Below are 15,000 nucleotides of genomic sequence, written 5' to 3'. Positions count from 1 at the left end.
CATGTTCACGAGACGAAGCTTCAACGATTTGTGTACACGAGATAGAATTCCCACCCCTTTTACTAGCAAATACACACAAAAACAGCAACATTTTTTTTTACTTTTCAACGTGATTTTATTGCTTATGGACACAGCGAAATGACTTACAACCTTGTTGAAAGCAATCATTAACTTTAGGATAAATGACTGAATTAAAATAAGCGTGTACACTCCGTTCAACTTGTGCATCGTTCCACTGAGAATCATATCGTTTAAATTTAGCTTGAACAGTGTTCATATCAACATTCCGTGCTCGCCGAATGAGATAAAACAAACAATAATCTCCACAAACATCCGAGTTCAGTCCTTGCAGTGGTTTGTCGTTATAATAGGTAACTTCCCGTAGAATGTAGGTATCCATGTTGTAAGTTTCAGGAGGAAATCCGTAGCTGTCAAAGAATTCACTTTCACGAGGCGATTCAAAGTACATAGCCACCCAATGTGTCCCAGGTTGGTCATGAGGGTCCGTATTCGCGATGAGTCCGGCTGGGTAGGTGTTGATGACAGGTAGCCTATCCCTTGGAAATACGCCTTGCATCAGAGGTGCTAACACAGGGTCAGAAAGACAGGCTTGCCATAGTTCTTGGGTTGTATGCATGACGATGAACTAAGAGCCTTGTGACAAATCGTAGACCACGCGACGATTGCGATCAATTTCCAACTGATTCTGAAATTCTGCGTACACAATTAAATTCAGAACTGAGTTCGTCTGAGTTCCAAATTTCAGGTACAGGTTCACGTTACCCGTTCGATGAGGTATCAGATGATCGGGATGTCCGCTTCCTGCCGGTGTCAAATCAAAACGGAACAAACCGTATCCGTTCTCCCAATCCACTCTATCAATGTCAAGCCCGTGCCCACAATTCATGTCTCCACTTCCTGAAAACAGCGTGTTGTAGCCATCGATCTTTTTTCCACCCGTCAGATCCAGCGCAAAATAAGGCATTTCTTCTCCATTCACAGTCAGCCGAATGTCTTGCAGGTGAAACAGCTCAAAGTTGAAAGGATTTCTTGCGAGGTTTCCGTTGAAGGCATCGTTTCGCACGAGCCCAAAAATGATGCACTGAGGAATGAAACCGTGGAATAAATCTGTCTCAGTGTGATTTAAGACTCCTTGAGGGATGATCCTTGCCTGCGTAGGGGTTCTGGTTAGGGTATAGATGGCTGGTAGCGGTGCGCTCCCTTTGTGACCTTGCATGATCTGTACATGTTCTAGTTTCACACTGTCTGCAACACGCACTGTGCGTATGCGAAGCGTACTAGACATGATCTTTAGTTTGCAGTTGTTTGGAGTCTCCCCAGCCATGAGAACAAAAGCATCGTTGTTCAGATCCACTTTGACTTTGATCTCCAAACCGTCAAGCAACAACTTGTCAATATTAAACACGTCACAAAGAGGTACTCCGACCAACCCAACTTCTGCGCCGTTGTTAGTAAATGTGGCTCTTCTATTCAGACCCTCAGTACTTTCTGCTGTATTATCTACTTCATTCATGTGTCCAGCAGTGTCTTTGTAATACAGAGCTTTGGTTAAGTACGATTTCTTGGCCTGTTCCGTAAAGTTCAATAAGGTCTTGATGTAAGCATTGTATGCTTGAGTGTCTGACTGCTCTGTTACCAGCGTTTCGTTGATCTTGATGGTAAACTGTTTGATGATGGAATGAAGGGCGTTGTTGACCAGAGTGTACTTCTTACCATCCCCTGTGGGCGATCCATCTTGTTTGGTAATCTTTACTACCAATTGCAGCTCTGTCTTGTTAATGTCAATGTAGTCAGCTAACGGTTTGATGACAAACTCGATGGGATTAGTTCCCGTTTGAACCGGTTCGTAATCGATCCATTTGCTGCTAACAATCGATACATCTGTCACAGGTACATCAAACAATTGTAAACTTGAATTCGCACCAGGGGCTGAGAGAGGGTGAGCTGATGCCATCTTTAATCAAAAATAGTCTTGAACGTTGAACAAGGTGTTCTCCTTTTCTTGGTCTGTCCTTCACTGCGCCGCTTTGACGTATCCGCGCGCTTATATACTCCTTTTCCGCGACCTTGCTGTGTAATGTCATCAATGACCCCTGTGAGTAAATTTTTTCCAGCAGCTTTCGCTCTTGTCTTGGCAGCTTTCTTTAAAGGTTGACCATTGATCACGTCTTGGACAAGTTGCATTCCCGTTTCCAATCCAGTATCGAGCATTCGTTTTCCCACCTTTTTTGTTGTTGTTTTGAGAAAGGGAGTTGCTGAACGGAACAAGGACCGAAACATTCTAAGCCGTTGCCCCCTTGACCATAAGTATGTGTTCCTCCGTAGACACTAATGTCTCCTTCTTTACCGTGCTGCATATAGGGTACAACATGTTGTCCATATGAGTAATATCGGTGGTTCATAGGTAATAACATATTGTTATAGAATATCACGACGCCGAAAATGCAGGGTCACGCGTACGGCTCCAGAAGCAAATGGTATCAATTGACCTGTGTCTCCCCTTATATTGATCGCCACGGATGAAAACACAGTTGTACGGAGTCTATGGTAGGAGGGCACCTTGACCTCTTCTGTGATCATGTTCCCCGGCTGACCACGAGGAACAAGCATCCGAAGTAAGTTGGCTTGAGCATCTCCCACTACTTGAGACTCGATTAAATCGGAATACACGTAGATGGTTTGAAAAGCGTTTCTCGAGAGCAATCCCCATACCAATTCGTCTTTTCTGACAAGTGTTGTCGCTGTCCTCGCAAGAAGGACGCTGTGATCATCATTCTGTTGGACAAGGCCTCCGATTTGGTACAGCTGAGGAATATTATACTGATGGTTTAAGTACCAACCGGCTGGTAACCAACCGGCTGGTAACTTCAACTCAAAGTAATCTTATACTTTCTCGTAAACGTAAAAACACTCATTTCCCCTCAGATTCGTAATGGTTCTGTTACTCTTCAAATAAATGTCCGTCAAACGATTGTGTAGTCCCTTTGTCATACTGTGAATTACATCTTTGACCGTACGCTAAACGCTTCTTGGTACAGGGATGTTCAATTTCCAGGGTTCAAGGCCAGTCTTACAAAGCAAAGTGTAGGACAATTGATTCTCACCTACGTTTTGCCAGGTGTAAGGGTAAATGATGCGTGTCATGGCCACCTCCCAGTCTTCACTTAGGTGTAGTTGACTTGGTAGCTGCATCTTAAAATCGGCCGCCTTGTTTTCTGGATACTGAGTCAGACTTGCATCACTGGTCAGCACCATGTAAAAACTGTTGGTCATGTTGATCGACGGCGGAAATGTAAAACGACGCTGACGATACCGTCTAAAAATGCTGGCGTTTGACCGTATCCACTCGTTAAATATATTTCAATGGTCTGAAATATCTTTGTCCGCAAAGGTAGGTACACAATATGTTCTCTTTCTTCAAGGAGTGTTTCTCGAAAACTGCCCAGGGGTAGCATCTCATGTAGGAGAGGTAAGCGCTTGTCACCCACCTGCCACGGTTCCACGAGATTGGTTTAAACTTGAACCAGTCTCTGCTTACACGAGCAAAGCGACAGCGAAGGAGGAAAGATGTAAATACCAGGATATGTGATGGATGTGCCAGCTGGTAAGATGAACCAATCATGACCATGTTTTCTTTCTAAGGTGAGTGCAGCATCCAAACGAACGCTGGGTGTAAGAGTGTTGTTTTCGGTTATCCATCCCAACGCGCGAGCTGTAGACAATGTGATCAGAAGTCCTTCAGTTTGCGAGTTTAACGTTACATTCCATTCGTCGTCCACTGTGATTTCAATCTTAGATGGTGGGTCAGCGATGTTCAGGCATTGTAACATTCCTTCTGTCACATCTAAGGCTGTATAATACTTGCCCTCGGGTAATACAAACGGTGTGGAGTCACCTCGACGATCCAGCATGATGTGAGAATGTTTGCAGTCATTTGTAATGTCAAACATTGAGAGCGGATACACGATATGATGCAATCCTACTTCCCAATCTTCTTCATCTTTCAGATAGATTTGTCGAGGTAGCGCTACGCGAAAGGAGGACTTGGAATTGTTTAGAAATAAATTACTGCTTGCATTACTGGGAAGTGTCACGTAAAAGTCGCTATCTTGAATCATGTTTGTTGTAAAGCGACCAACTGGTTATGCGGAATCCAGCTGTCGTATTTCTTTGGCCAACCTTTCCAATGTACCAACACCTCCTTATTCGCTCCTCGTCCCCTGCGTTTTAAAATTGTTTCAATACGAAACAGGTGTTTTTCCGTTTCTATCACTTTCTGTAACTCAAATTCGTAAAAAGTGCCTTGAATCCAGTCACCGTCTGCTTCCTTTAGGCGATACACGGGTGGGTCGCGCGGAAGTCTCTGAGCAACAGTGAAAGTTTCCTCCGTCCAGGATGGTAAGTAACCTTTTTCAAAGATGCGTTTATGCTTACTGATCTTGACTTGATCTCCCACTTTGAATTTATACTTTGTCGGCTTTTTGAACAGATTTCTATACAAATTGTTCCAGACCTCTGATGCGTTATTCTCGTTGACATCCGCTGGTCTCATTTTGATGCTACGGTGCACGCTTTGATTGTAATTCCCATTGACTAAATCTCCCAGTTGGTCCAAATAATGGTACGAGCTGCTGGTAGTGAACATACGCCACATAAGTTGCTTCAAAGTGCGGTTGAATCTTTCAACCACTTGGGCCTTGGTTTCGTTGTAGGTTACAAAATGATGTACATTCTCCTTTTTGAGAAAGGTTTGAAACGTTTTGTTCTTAAATTCGGTTCCGGCATCTGTTTGTAACTTCTCAGGTTTGCGACCTTCCTGGAAAATGCTTTCAAATGCCACCACCAAAGAGGCTCCCGTTTTCGATTTCAAGGGCACCACCCACGCGTATTTGGAAAGGACATCGATACAAGTCAGTAAATACTTGTATCCTTGATTCCACCGACTCAAATGTTGCAAATCAACCAAGTCCGCCTGCCATTGCGAATCTATATCAAACACAATTACTCGGTTACGACGAAAGTGTTTTCTTGCAGGTTTGTGTAGGGTATAGCCAGGTTGTTTGCGGAGCCAATCGAGTATTTGCGTGCGTTTCAAACCATACCGACGCGCCGCACGATACAGTTTGTCGACTCCCCCTAAAGCGGATGGTCGATCCACTTCATAATACAGTTTCTGTAATAGTTGGTTCGTCTGATTTAGGGTCCGCGTTTTCTGTTTCTTCTTCTTTTGCATTTTCTTCTTCGTGATTGTCGGTGACATCTTTCAATTCGATGTGAACCTCGCTACCGCAACACGCAACTAAACATCGCATTCTCTGACATATGTCACTTAAAGAAACTGTAGGCGATGAGCTTCCACACACGCGGCTTGCAGCACTACCCATGGTGTTAAACAAATGATTAGATCTTCTTCATTCCCATACTTTTTATAACAATTTGCCAAACCATCCACCAGAAAGAAGGATAATGTATCGAGTACGTGACACATAAGACTTTGTGGAATGTATATTGTTCGGTAAATGTAGCGTTGCATTGGTCCATGTAGTAATAAAAACTCAACAAGCGACCGGGGTTCATTGGATGTAACTCCTTTACAAGTTCTAACCATTGCTCGCGAGGTGTGCTGTGAAAGATGTGTCCTGCAAAACAACTCCGAGCGCAAACCCGAACCAAGACAAAGTACACTCTATCCATGTTAACGAGTCTACTGAAAAACGGGCACTGCACGTATTCCTTTATAGCACTTTTTGTGAATTCAGTCACTCACTAACATGGTTAACACTTGTGCGTGTGTGATTTATTTTCGCTCTAAAAACATTGAAACAGTGCATGCATAATATTGCTTGACCGGTACATGTGCATCTTTATTGTACATAGGGTGCGCTTTCAAAAGAACTTTTTATTTACTTTATTTTTTGGATTAAGATTTGATTAAAGAAAATCTATCTCTCGCAAATATAACATTGTGATAAGCGTTCTCTGTTAAGCAGCGAACTCAAGTGAATAATGTGTGTGATTTATTTTCGCTCTAAAAGCGTTGAAACAGTGCATTAATAATAGAACAATAATGATGCAGCGAATGCAAGTGAATCACATTTTTTTCATCTCTCATTTACGCGTGTGTTATTTATTGTTGCTCTAAACGCGTTGAAATAGTGCATGCATAATAGAACACTAATGATGCAGCGAATGCAAGTGAATTACAACATTTTTTTTCTTCTCTCATTTGCGCGTGTGTGATTTATTTTCGCTCAAAAAGCGTTGAAACAGTGCATGCATAATAGAACAATCATGATGCAGCGAATGCAAGTGAATTACAAAGAGAACTACTCTCACAAATATCACATTGTGATAAGCGTTCTCTGTTAATTCAGTAAAACGCTTGAAATGTTTGTTGGTGTGTATTTATTGACTTAACAACTGTAATCTTTGTTGTACATAGAGTGCGTTTTCAAAACAACCTTTTTCGGATTAAGGTTTGTTTAAAGAGAACTATCTCTCGCAAATATCACATTTGTGATAAGCGTTCTCTGTTAATTCAGTAAAACGTTTGAAATGTTTGTTGGTGTGTTTTTATTGACTTAACGATAGCATTCTGCAAATAAAATCGTTCGAGTTAGTCCGGTCTCGAATGTTTCATATTCTGTACGTCTGAACAGAACTGCATTATCAGAGTCACAGTATTTATTTAAGCGCAACGCAACATGTTTGTTTTAAGGTTACGATAGTCAAATAGTCGAAGAACAATCATTTTATATCAACTTGTCACTAGAGTATCTTTTAATAAAGCGTTTGAAATGTATATTGTTGTTTGCTCACTGCGTCAAATATTGTGAAAAGTATTTTGAAATACGATATGAAACCAACTCCCGCTTCACCATACCACAGTATAAAACGCCTCTCAAAATCCAAAGGTTTTTTTCAAGCGTTTTCAGAAAAGGCTTTATTCAGTTCTGTTGAGTAGGCTTTCTTTGTGTCTGTGCACTGAAGGATGTCTTTGTGTATTCTTACATAAAAAAGATTGCATTTACCCGTGTTTCATTCAAGCGCGAGGTTGAAAAACTTTCCTTAAAAAAGGTTGTAACAACGGAGTTCACGTTTGTTTTAAAAGCGTGAAAGAGTTGAGAATGCTCCTCTTTTCCACACAAAACAACTTTTTTTCTTCTATATTCTTCCTTCTTCACGCTTCGATCGCCTCTATGCAAATTTAGTTTAAAAAAGAACAAAGCGTTTGCGGACTTGTCCAGGCGTGTAAAGCCTTTTGTGTATGTGTTTTAAAATTCTGTTTGACTCGCTTCAAAACAATAGGGTTCTCACTTCACTTTCTAGGTACGTGACCCCAAGCCCAGAAAGTTAATGTATACTGACGTCAACGGTGTGTTGTTTCACGTGCTAGGGTTAGGTTACAACCGACATTGCGTCATGCCCCAACTTGCCCCTAAATTATGCACGCCCCCTTCTTTCACGTGTTAGGGTTAAAACCGACACATTGCGTCATGCCCCAACATGCCCCTAATTTATGCACGCCCCCTTCTTTTGTCTTTTGATTGATGACGTCATTTGATGACTACCTGTCAAATCCGGTCTGAATGAGCGCAAACAACTACTAATATCAGTCATGTGTCGGAAATCGGTCAAGTGTGTTAATTAGGCAGACGAGTCCTGTTGCGATGACGACATCAGTTATTGCTATCATGCTAAGAGGGAGGTGGGGGGGGGGGGGGGGAGGGAGGATTTTACTGTGTGGCACGATTACTCTATGCAAACCGAAGAGCACTTGGAACTAGGGACATGGTTTACGCGAGGGACAATCTCTTTTTTCAGCTTCAAAATGTATCAGCACTCGTCGTCTAGTTTTTAGGTTTTAAACGGGATCAATCGCAGAAAACTCGGCCCAGCGTTTCTTTCTTCCGACAGTCGACCGATACTCGGTGAATTAGCAGCGAAGTGTTGGCGAATTGTCGGCGAGTTATCGTTGAAGTATCGGTGAACTAAAAGCCCTTATTGGCCGACATAAATCTTGACCGATTCATTGACCGCCTATTTTCCGACCGTTGATCGACTGTCGACCGATACGTTGACCGACTGTCGACCGTCGAGGCTTGATCAGACTAAACACCTTAATTTTTATCGATGCATGCTTTCAGACGGGAGAAGGCCGTGGGAACTGAAGATGTTAAAGTCACGGCAATGAACATGTACAAGTACAAGGAAGGATTACGTTTTTGCAAACGTTGGCCTTGAAGCACTTGTATTTGAACAGTCTTACCAGATTAGAGTGTAATGTGAAGTGCTAGTTTTGTACCTCATGTTGAAACTGGAAACTATTTAGTTTGATTGACATTTTGACGGGAGACATGTGGAGAGTGGTGAGACGTTTTTCGGAATTACATTAACTCGTTTTTCGGCGGAGTCGCATCTTGTGTATCAGCAGTATTGTTGTCTCGGAATCTTACGAAATTGTCTCTACCAGGAATTGTATTCTAAAAGGAAGTCATCTATCATTAAAGAGTTTGGATCATTAAAACATTTGGTGCCGAGACCCGGGAGTGAAGGATTGAAAGAGTGAAAAAGTGAATTAACCTCGTGTAAACATGTCCGAGTCGTCGGAACCTAAGAAACGGCTGAAGAAGAAATCCATGGTCCGCGAAAGTCATCGCGCATTTGTTAGGAAAACAATCCTCGGGGCAAAGGAACAAATTGATGAACGGGGAGATCCTACCGTTTTGAAGAAGCTCAAATCCTTGCGATGTACCCTTCTGGATAAATTGTCGGAGCTCAAAATATTGGACAGTGAAATTATCGATTTGGTAGACGAAACGAAAATAAAAGAAGACGTGAGCAATAGCTGTAACTTTGCCAGCGCTATTCAAGCCTGCATAGTCGACCTAGAAACAGCAATAGAAGCTGAGGAAAATACTGGAAAGGGTCAGGATAGACAAGGAACGACATTGGGTTCGCAAAACTCTAACTCAAGTATTCAGGCGGGAACACAATCAAACGCGTCAACAATTCCGACCCACGCAAAGTTGCCCAAACTGGAATTGAGGAAATTTTCAGGCGACCCAATCAACTGGCATCCCTTCTGGGAATCGTTTGAATCGGCCATTCCCAAAAACACCACCTTAAGCGACGTGGAAAGATTCCAGTATCTGAAGTGGCTCGTTGAAGGTTCTGCAGCCGAGACAATTTCTGGTTTAGCATTGACAAGCTCGAATTACAACCACGTTGTCCAACTTCTAGACAAGCGCTTCGGAAATAACACATCGAATTGCTCATGCAGCTTCCAAAAGTAAGCGACGGGAGCGACGTAAAGCAATTGCGCCAGCTTTTGGATCGAACTGAGACGGCAGTTAGAAGTCTAAAAGGAATCGGTATTTCGACTGAGACATATGACACCTGAGACATTTTTGTCACCTGTAATTATGGGAAAGATCCCACAAGAGTTACGCCTCATCCTGAGTCGCGGCACATCAGAAGATTGGGACCTTGATACAATCATCAAGTCTTTCACAGAAGAATTGCGAATTCGAGAAAGATGTGCTTTGGGAACGGTAACCGAGCAAACAAAGTTAAAAGAAAACAAGGTGAAAACAGGTGAAAACAAGAGACCCCCCATATCGTCAACCCTGTTTGCAAATAACGAAAGACTACCGCTATATAAGGATAAATGGTGCACTTTCTGCAATGGACCTCATTCAACTATCAAATGTTCTGTTGTTACCGATCCAGAATCCAGAAAGAAAATTCTACGTGAAAACGGAAAATGTTTTGGTTGTCTGAGGAGCGGTCATGTGAGTCGAGATTGTCAAACAAGGTGTCATCGTTGTAGTGGGAAAAATCACGCGGCTTTGTGCAGCGTTCAACACTATCCGAGTATCCAATCACGACCAGAAGGGCTAGAGACAGCAATCGAGAACAAGCTGTAAGTACAAACTCGTATCTTACTCAAGACGTTATAACAAGTGCTTCTTGTTACAAACTGCCAGAGCTAACGCCGGAAGTCCTCAAGGAGGCAGCTCTTGCAATGTGAGGTTCCTTTTTTATTCATACAAAAATTTGGTTTTATCAACGGAGTTGATACTGTAAAGTGGCCACCGTATAGAGATTCTAAAAGCTGACGTTTCGAGCGTTAGCCCTTCGTCAGAGCGAATGGATTCACTCTGACGAAAGGCTAACGCTCGAAACGTCAGCTTTTAGAATCTCTGTGCGGTGGCCAATTTACATTATCAACTCCGTTGATAAAACCAATTTTTGTATACTACTTCCCCACCGACGCAGCATCACAGTTTCTTTAGAAACTACCCCTTCATTCTTTTTGATTCATGTTCCCAAAAGTCTTATATAAGCGCACGGTTAAGGAGCAAATTGAGCTTACCACCAATTGGAAACGATACAGTTCTAATACAAACTTTTGGAAACAATGAACCCTCATTGAAACAATGTAGCATCGTTCAGTTTGCATTGAAATGTCAAGACAATTTGACAGTGTTCATTCATGCCTATGACGTTGAGTTGATCTGTGGTCCTATCACAAACCAGACCATTGAAATTGCACAGCAGTGTTACCCACATCTGCAAGGCTTGCCTCTGGCTGATCACTCACGAGGTGAAGAGGATCTGGAAATTGATGTCATGATTGGAGCAGATCATTACTGGTCTGTGGTTCAGAATCACGTTGGTAAGGGGGGAGCTCCATGGACTAGTGGCAACTTGCTCAAGATTAGGATATGTATTGAGTGGTCCTGTGAATGTGGCAAGTGCGAATACACAGTCATTGAAGAGAACTTACTTTCAGATGATTTCTTACTGAAAGAGGAGCTAAGTAAATTTTGGGACTATGACAATCTTGGAGTAAAGGAGAGAGAGGGAGATTTTCTTGAAGACTATCTTACCAAAGTGAAGTTCAATGGAACCCGTTATGAAGTGTCTTTTCCCTTCAGGACTGAACACCCAATTATTCCAGACAATTACTTGTTGGCACAGAATCGCCTTGTTTCTTCATTGCAAAGATTTAAGGTCCAAGCCAGAATTGCTCCAACAATATGACAGTGTCATCAAGGAACAATTAAATGCTGGTTTTGTTGAATTGATTGACAAAAGTCATGATTTCACTTCATGTGGTTTATGACGCCAGCACTAAATCCCGCAATGAGCCAAGTTTGAATGACTGTCTCCTACCAGATGTCTTGCTAAGATTTGGTCTCGATAAAGTGGTTTTGATTGGTGATTTAGAAAAAGCATTCTTGAACATTGAAGTCAAGCCAGCAGAGAGAAACTTGTTAAGGTTCCTATGGGTAGATGACATCAACTCCTCGAATCCAGAAGTGACCACACTGAGATTCACTCGTCTTGTTTTTGGTCTAGTTTGCTCCCCATATATTTTGAATGTAACATTGAGGAACCACTTAGCAAGGTATGACAACATTGATCCTGAATTTGTAGCTGCTGTTGTAAGATCTTCGTATGTTGATGACTTTGCATCTATCTGGAGAGAACTCGGTAATGAAGTGTTTTGAACTTTACCACAAACTGAATTTGCTGTTCAGAGAAAGAGGCTTTAAAATGAGAAAGTGGGCATCGAACAGTGAAGAGTTAACTGAAATGATCAAAAGAGCAGAAGACTCTTTGTCTTGGGAACCGGAGCTGTCTTGTAAGGCTACTCCTACATTGACCGAACCTAACATTGAGGAAGATTGGACAGTGTCAAATTCAAATAACACTGTGAGCGAAGAAACCGTTGAATGAGAGTTCAATGGGATCGGATGGAAGATAATTTCGAGTTTGATCTTGCTACCTTTTCTAGACTAGCCTTAGAGGGAACTTTCACTAAGCGGACATTATGAGATTCACTCATCCTGTTTTTGGTCTAGTTTGCTCCCCATTTATTTTGAATGTAACATTGAGGAACCACTGGTAAGGTATGAGAACACTGATCCTGAATTTGTAGCTGCTGTTGTAAGATCTTCGTATGTTGATGACTTTGCATCTATCTGGAGAGAACTCGGTAATGAAGTGTTTTGAACTTTACCACAAACTGAATTTGCTGTTCAGAGAAAGAGGCTTTAAAATGAGAAAGTGGGCATCGAACAGTGAAGAGTTAACTGAAATGATCAAAAGAGCAGAAGACTCTTTGTCTTGGGAACCGGAGCTGTCTTGTAAGGCTACTCCTACATTGACCGAACCTAACATTGAGGAAGATTGGACAGTGTCAAATTCAAATAACACTGTGAGCGAAGAAACCGTTGAATGAGAGTTCAATGGGATCGGATCTTGCTACCTTTTCTAGACTAGCCTTAGAGGGAACTTTCACTAAGCGGACATTATTGAGCAGTACTGCTCGATTCTATGATCCATTAGGCTTGCTGTCACCAGTTATCTTACCCTTAAAGTGCATGTTCCAAGAAATTTGTCATTTAAGACTTGGTTGGGATGAAGCTTTGCCGGAAGGTCTCGTTTCGCGCTGGAAGGAGTTACTACAAGACATGGGGGAAGTCTCAAGCATTGCAGTGCCTCGTTGCATTCTGGGTGATGTTCAAGTCGAAGACATCACGTCTATTCAACTGCATGGGTTCGCAGATGCTAGCAAGTGTGCGTATGGAGCAAATGTCTACATCAGGTTGACAACCTCTGGAACCAGTTCTGTTCGCCTTCTAGCCTCCAAAATAAGAGTTGCTCCCTTGATCGGTGAATCAATCCCTCGACTGGAGTTGATGACCGCCTTGACACTTGCGAATTTGATGAAAGCCGTGCATGAGGCATTGACCTGCACTATGAAGATAGACGCTGTTCTCAATTGGACTGACTCTCAGATCGTGTGGTGGTGGATCAATAGAGAGTTTAAACAATTCAAGCTGTTTGTACAGTTCAGAAGATTCGACGTCTGTGGAGTAAGGATCACTGGAGATATTGCCCGTCTGAGTCCAATCCTGCTGACATAGCGTCGCGAGGGTCTATGTACTTTTCTCGCCCACATGATCTATGTTGGAAGGGCGCTCCATTTCTTAAAGAAGGAGAAGTTCAGTGGCCAAACCTACCTGATGATCCAATCGGTAAGAGTACAGTCCCAGAAGAAGGAAACCTGAAATTTCAAATGTTATGACAATATCCGTGCAGTGCTTTCAGAACATTTTAGAAGTCATCTGTCCAGAAAGATTTAGTAACCGCTCTTGTGCTGAAATTCATCGAGAGGCTCAAGAGGAAGATAGAAACAAATGACATCAGTATGGAGGATCAGATTATTGCTACGAATCTCTGGTACAAAGACTTTCAAGCCAAACTTGAAGAAAAGGAGAAATTAAGTTCGACTTGGGACCAGTTAGGAGTCTTTAAGGATGCCAATGGACTTCTGCGATGCAAGGGAAGAATCCAGAACTCTTCACTTCAGTACTCAAAAAAAAACATCCCATTCTGTTATCTACAAAGCTCTGTTAAAACATATTTATTTAAAAAGGCTTTTAGTTAGATTATTTATTCATTTAATTTAAGATTGTGATTCTCAAGAATTCTATATTTTACTTATTACTCTGGAAAGTTTTGTACTGTAAATATTGTAATTTTACTGAGTGACTTTAAATTTAGTTTAATAATAATATTGTAATGCGCTTTTGAGTATTAATATAAGTATTATTATTATTATTAATATTATTATTATTATTATTATAATTATTATTTCACTAAGCTTGTGATCATGCAATCCCACGAAAACGTGAATCACAATGGAGTTGTAGAAACTCTTACTGAAATCCGATCACAATTCTGGATCATCAAAGGAAGAACAGCTGTTAAGGATGTACTTTCCAAGTGTGTTACGTGCAAGAAATTACAAGGAAGAGCCTACAGCTCACCACCTACTCCACCACTACCTGTATTTGGAGTTTCAGAGGAAATGGCTTTCTCTAAAGTAGGTGTGGACTTTGCCGGACCCTTGTACGTGAAGAATATATACTTTTCCAAGGGAGAAATGCACAAGTGTTACATTGATCTGTCTACATGTGCTAGTACAAGAGCCGCTTTGCATCTTGAACGTACGCCAGACCTCTCCACCAATTCGTTCTTAAGAGTGCTAAAGCGATCTTCGGTAGAAGAGGACTACCGACCCTGTTCATTTCATACAACGGGAGAACTTTCCGAGATGCAAAGGTTAAGAAGTTTACTCTTGATCGGAACATTGACTGGAAATTCAATGTACCCACAGACAGCAGCTGGTGGGGCGGATTCTTCGAAATCTTTGTGAAACTGGTGAAAAGGTGTCTCAAGAAAGTGCTCGGAAATAGGAAGTTGAGTTATGAAGAGTTAGAGTCAGTGTTGATCGAAACTGAAGGCGTTTTGAACTCTAGGCCCTTGACCTATGTCTACGATGAGCTAACAGAAACTCCACTTACGCCTTCTCATCTTGTAATTGGTCGTCGACTTGTAGATTAATCTCCTGCCATCACAGTACCTGTAAACAAGTTGCCCAGACGAGAGAGATATTTAGACGGTCTTCTCGACCATTTCAGAAATCGATGGAAGAAAGAATATCTTACAGGGATCCGGGAGTACCAGAAACTCAAGGGAGGTGAACCAAGGAGAACAATTCAAGTAGGAGACGTTGTGCACATCTATGTGACAAGACACCCAGACAACAGTGGAGAATGGGGAAAGTAGAGAAACTGTTACAGGGACAAGACAACGTTGTGCGCGCAGCAGAAGTGGTGACAGTAGATAATTCTCTCTGCAAGACTCGCCTAAAACGTTCAATTCAGAAGCTCTATCCTCTTGAAATCAATGTGCGTGACGAACACGCAACTAATGCGAGAACAGGACAGTTTGACAGTGGAGTGAGCATTCAGATTGTCAGAGATGAAGACATCCCTACAGTGATCGCTGCTCCATGAACTGACTGACCATATCTTGAGAATTTAACACTGATAAAGAGCTAAATTAGGTTTTGCGTTAAATCAGTCTGATTTGTTTAAACTTTCTTGATTGACTTCC

At 42.0% G+C, this 15,000-nt stretch overlaps 1 protein-coding gene and 1 long non-coding RNA gene across 2 annotated transcripts in view; one reads left to right on the top strand and one right to left on the bottom strand.

Annotated features, from left to right (window-relative positions):
- The window catches only part of LOC138021403 (uncharacterized), a 36,429-nt gene that overhangs the window by 10,729 nt on the left and 10,700 nt on the right, over positions 1-15,000 (top strand). The window lies entirely within an intron of this gene.
- On the bottom strand, positions 647-1,975 carry LOC138018744 (uncharacterized protein F54H12.2-like). The gene has a single exon (XM_068865431.1). The coding sequence runs from the start codon at positions 1,973-1,975 to the stop codon at positions 647-649; it is 1,329 nt and encodes a 442-aa protein (XP_068721532.1).

Source organism: Montipora capricornis, chromosome 10 (genome assembly GCF_036669925.1).
Source record: "Montipora capricornis isolate CH-2021 chromosome 10, ASM3666992v2, whole genome shotgun sequence".
Taxonomy (NCBI): domain Eukaryota; kingdom Metazoa; phylum Cnidaria; class Anthozoa; order Scleractinia; family Acroporidae; genus Montipora; species Montipora capricornis.
The sequence above is the reverse complement of the archived record's forward strand: the minus strand, read 5'-3'. Positions and strand labels throughout refer to the sequence as shown.

Bases quoted from the DNA above. Each gene is read 5' to 3' on its own strand.
- LOC138018744 (XM_068865431.1), bottom strand. From the start codon at position 1,975: ATGGCATCAGCTCACCCTCTCTCAGCCCCTGGTGCGAATTCAAGTTTA.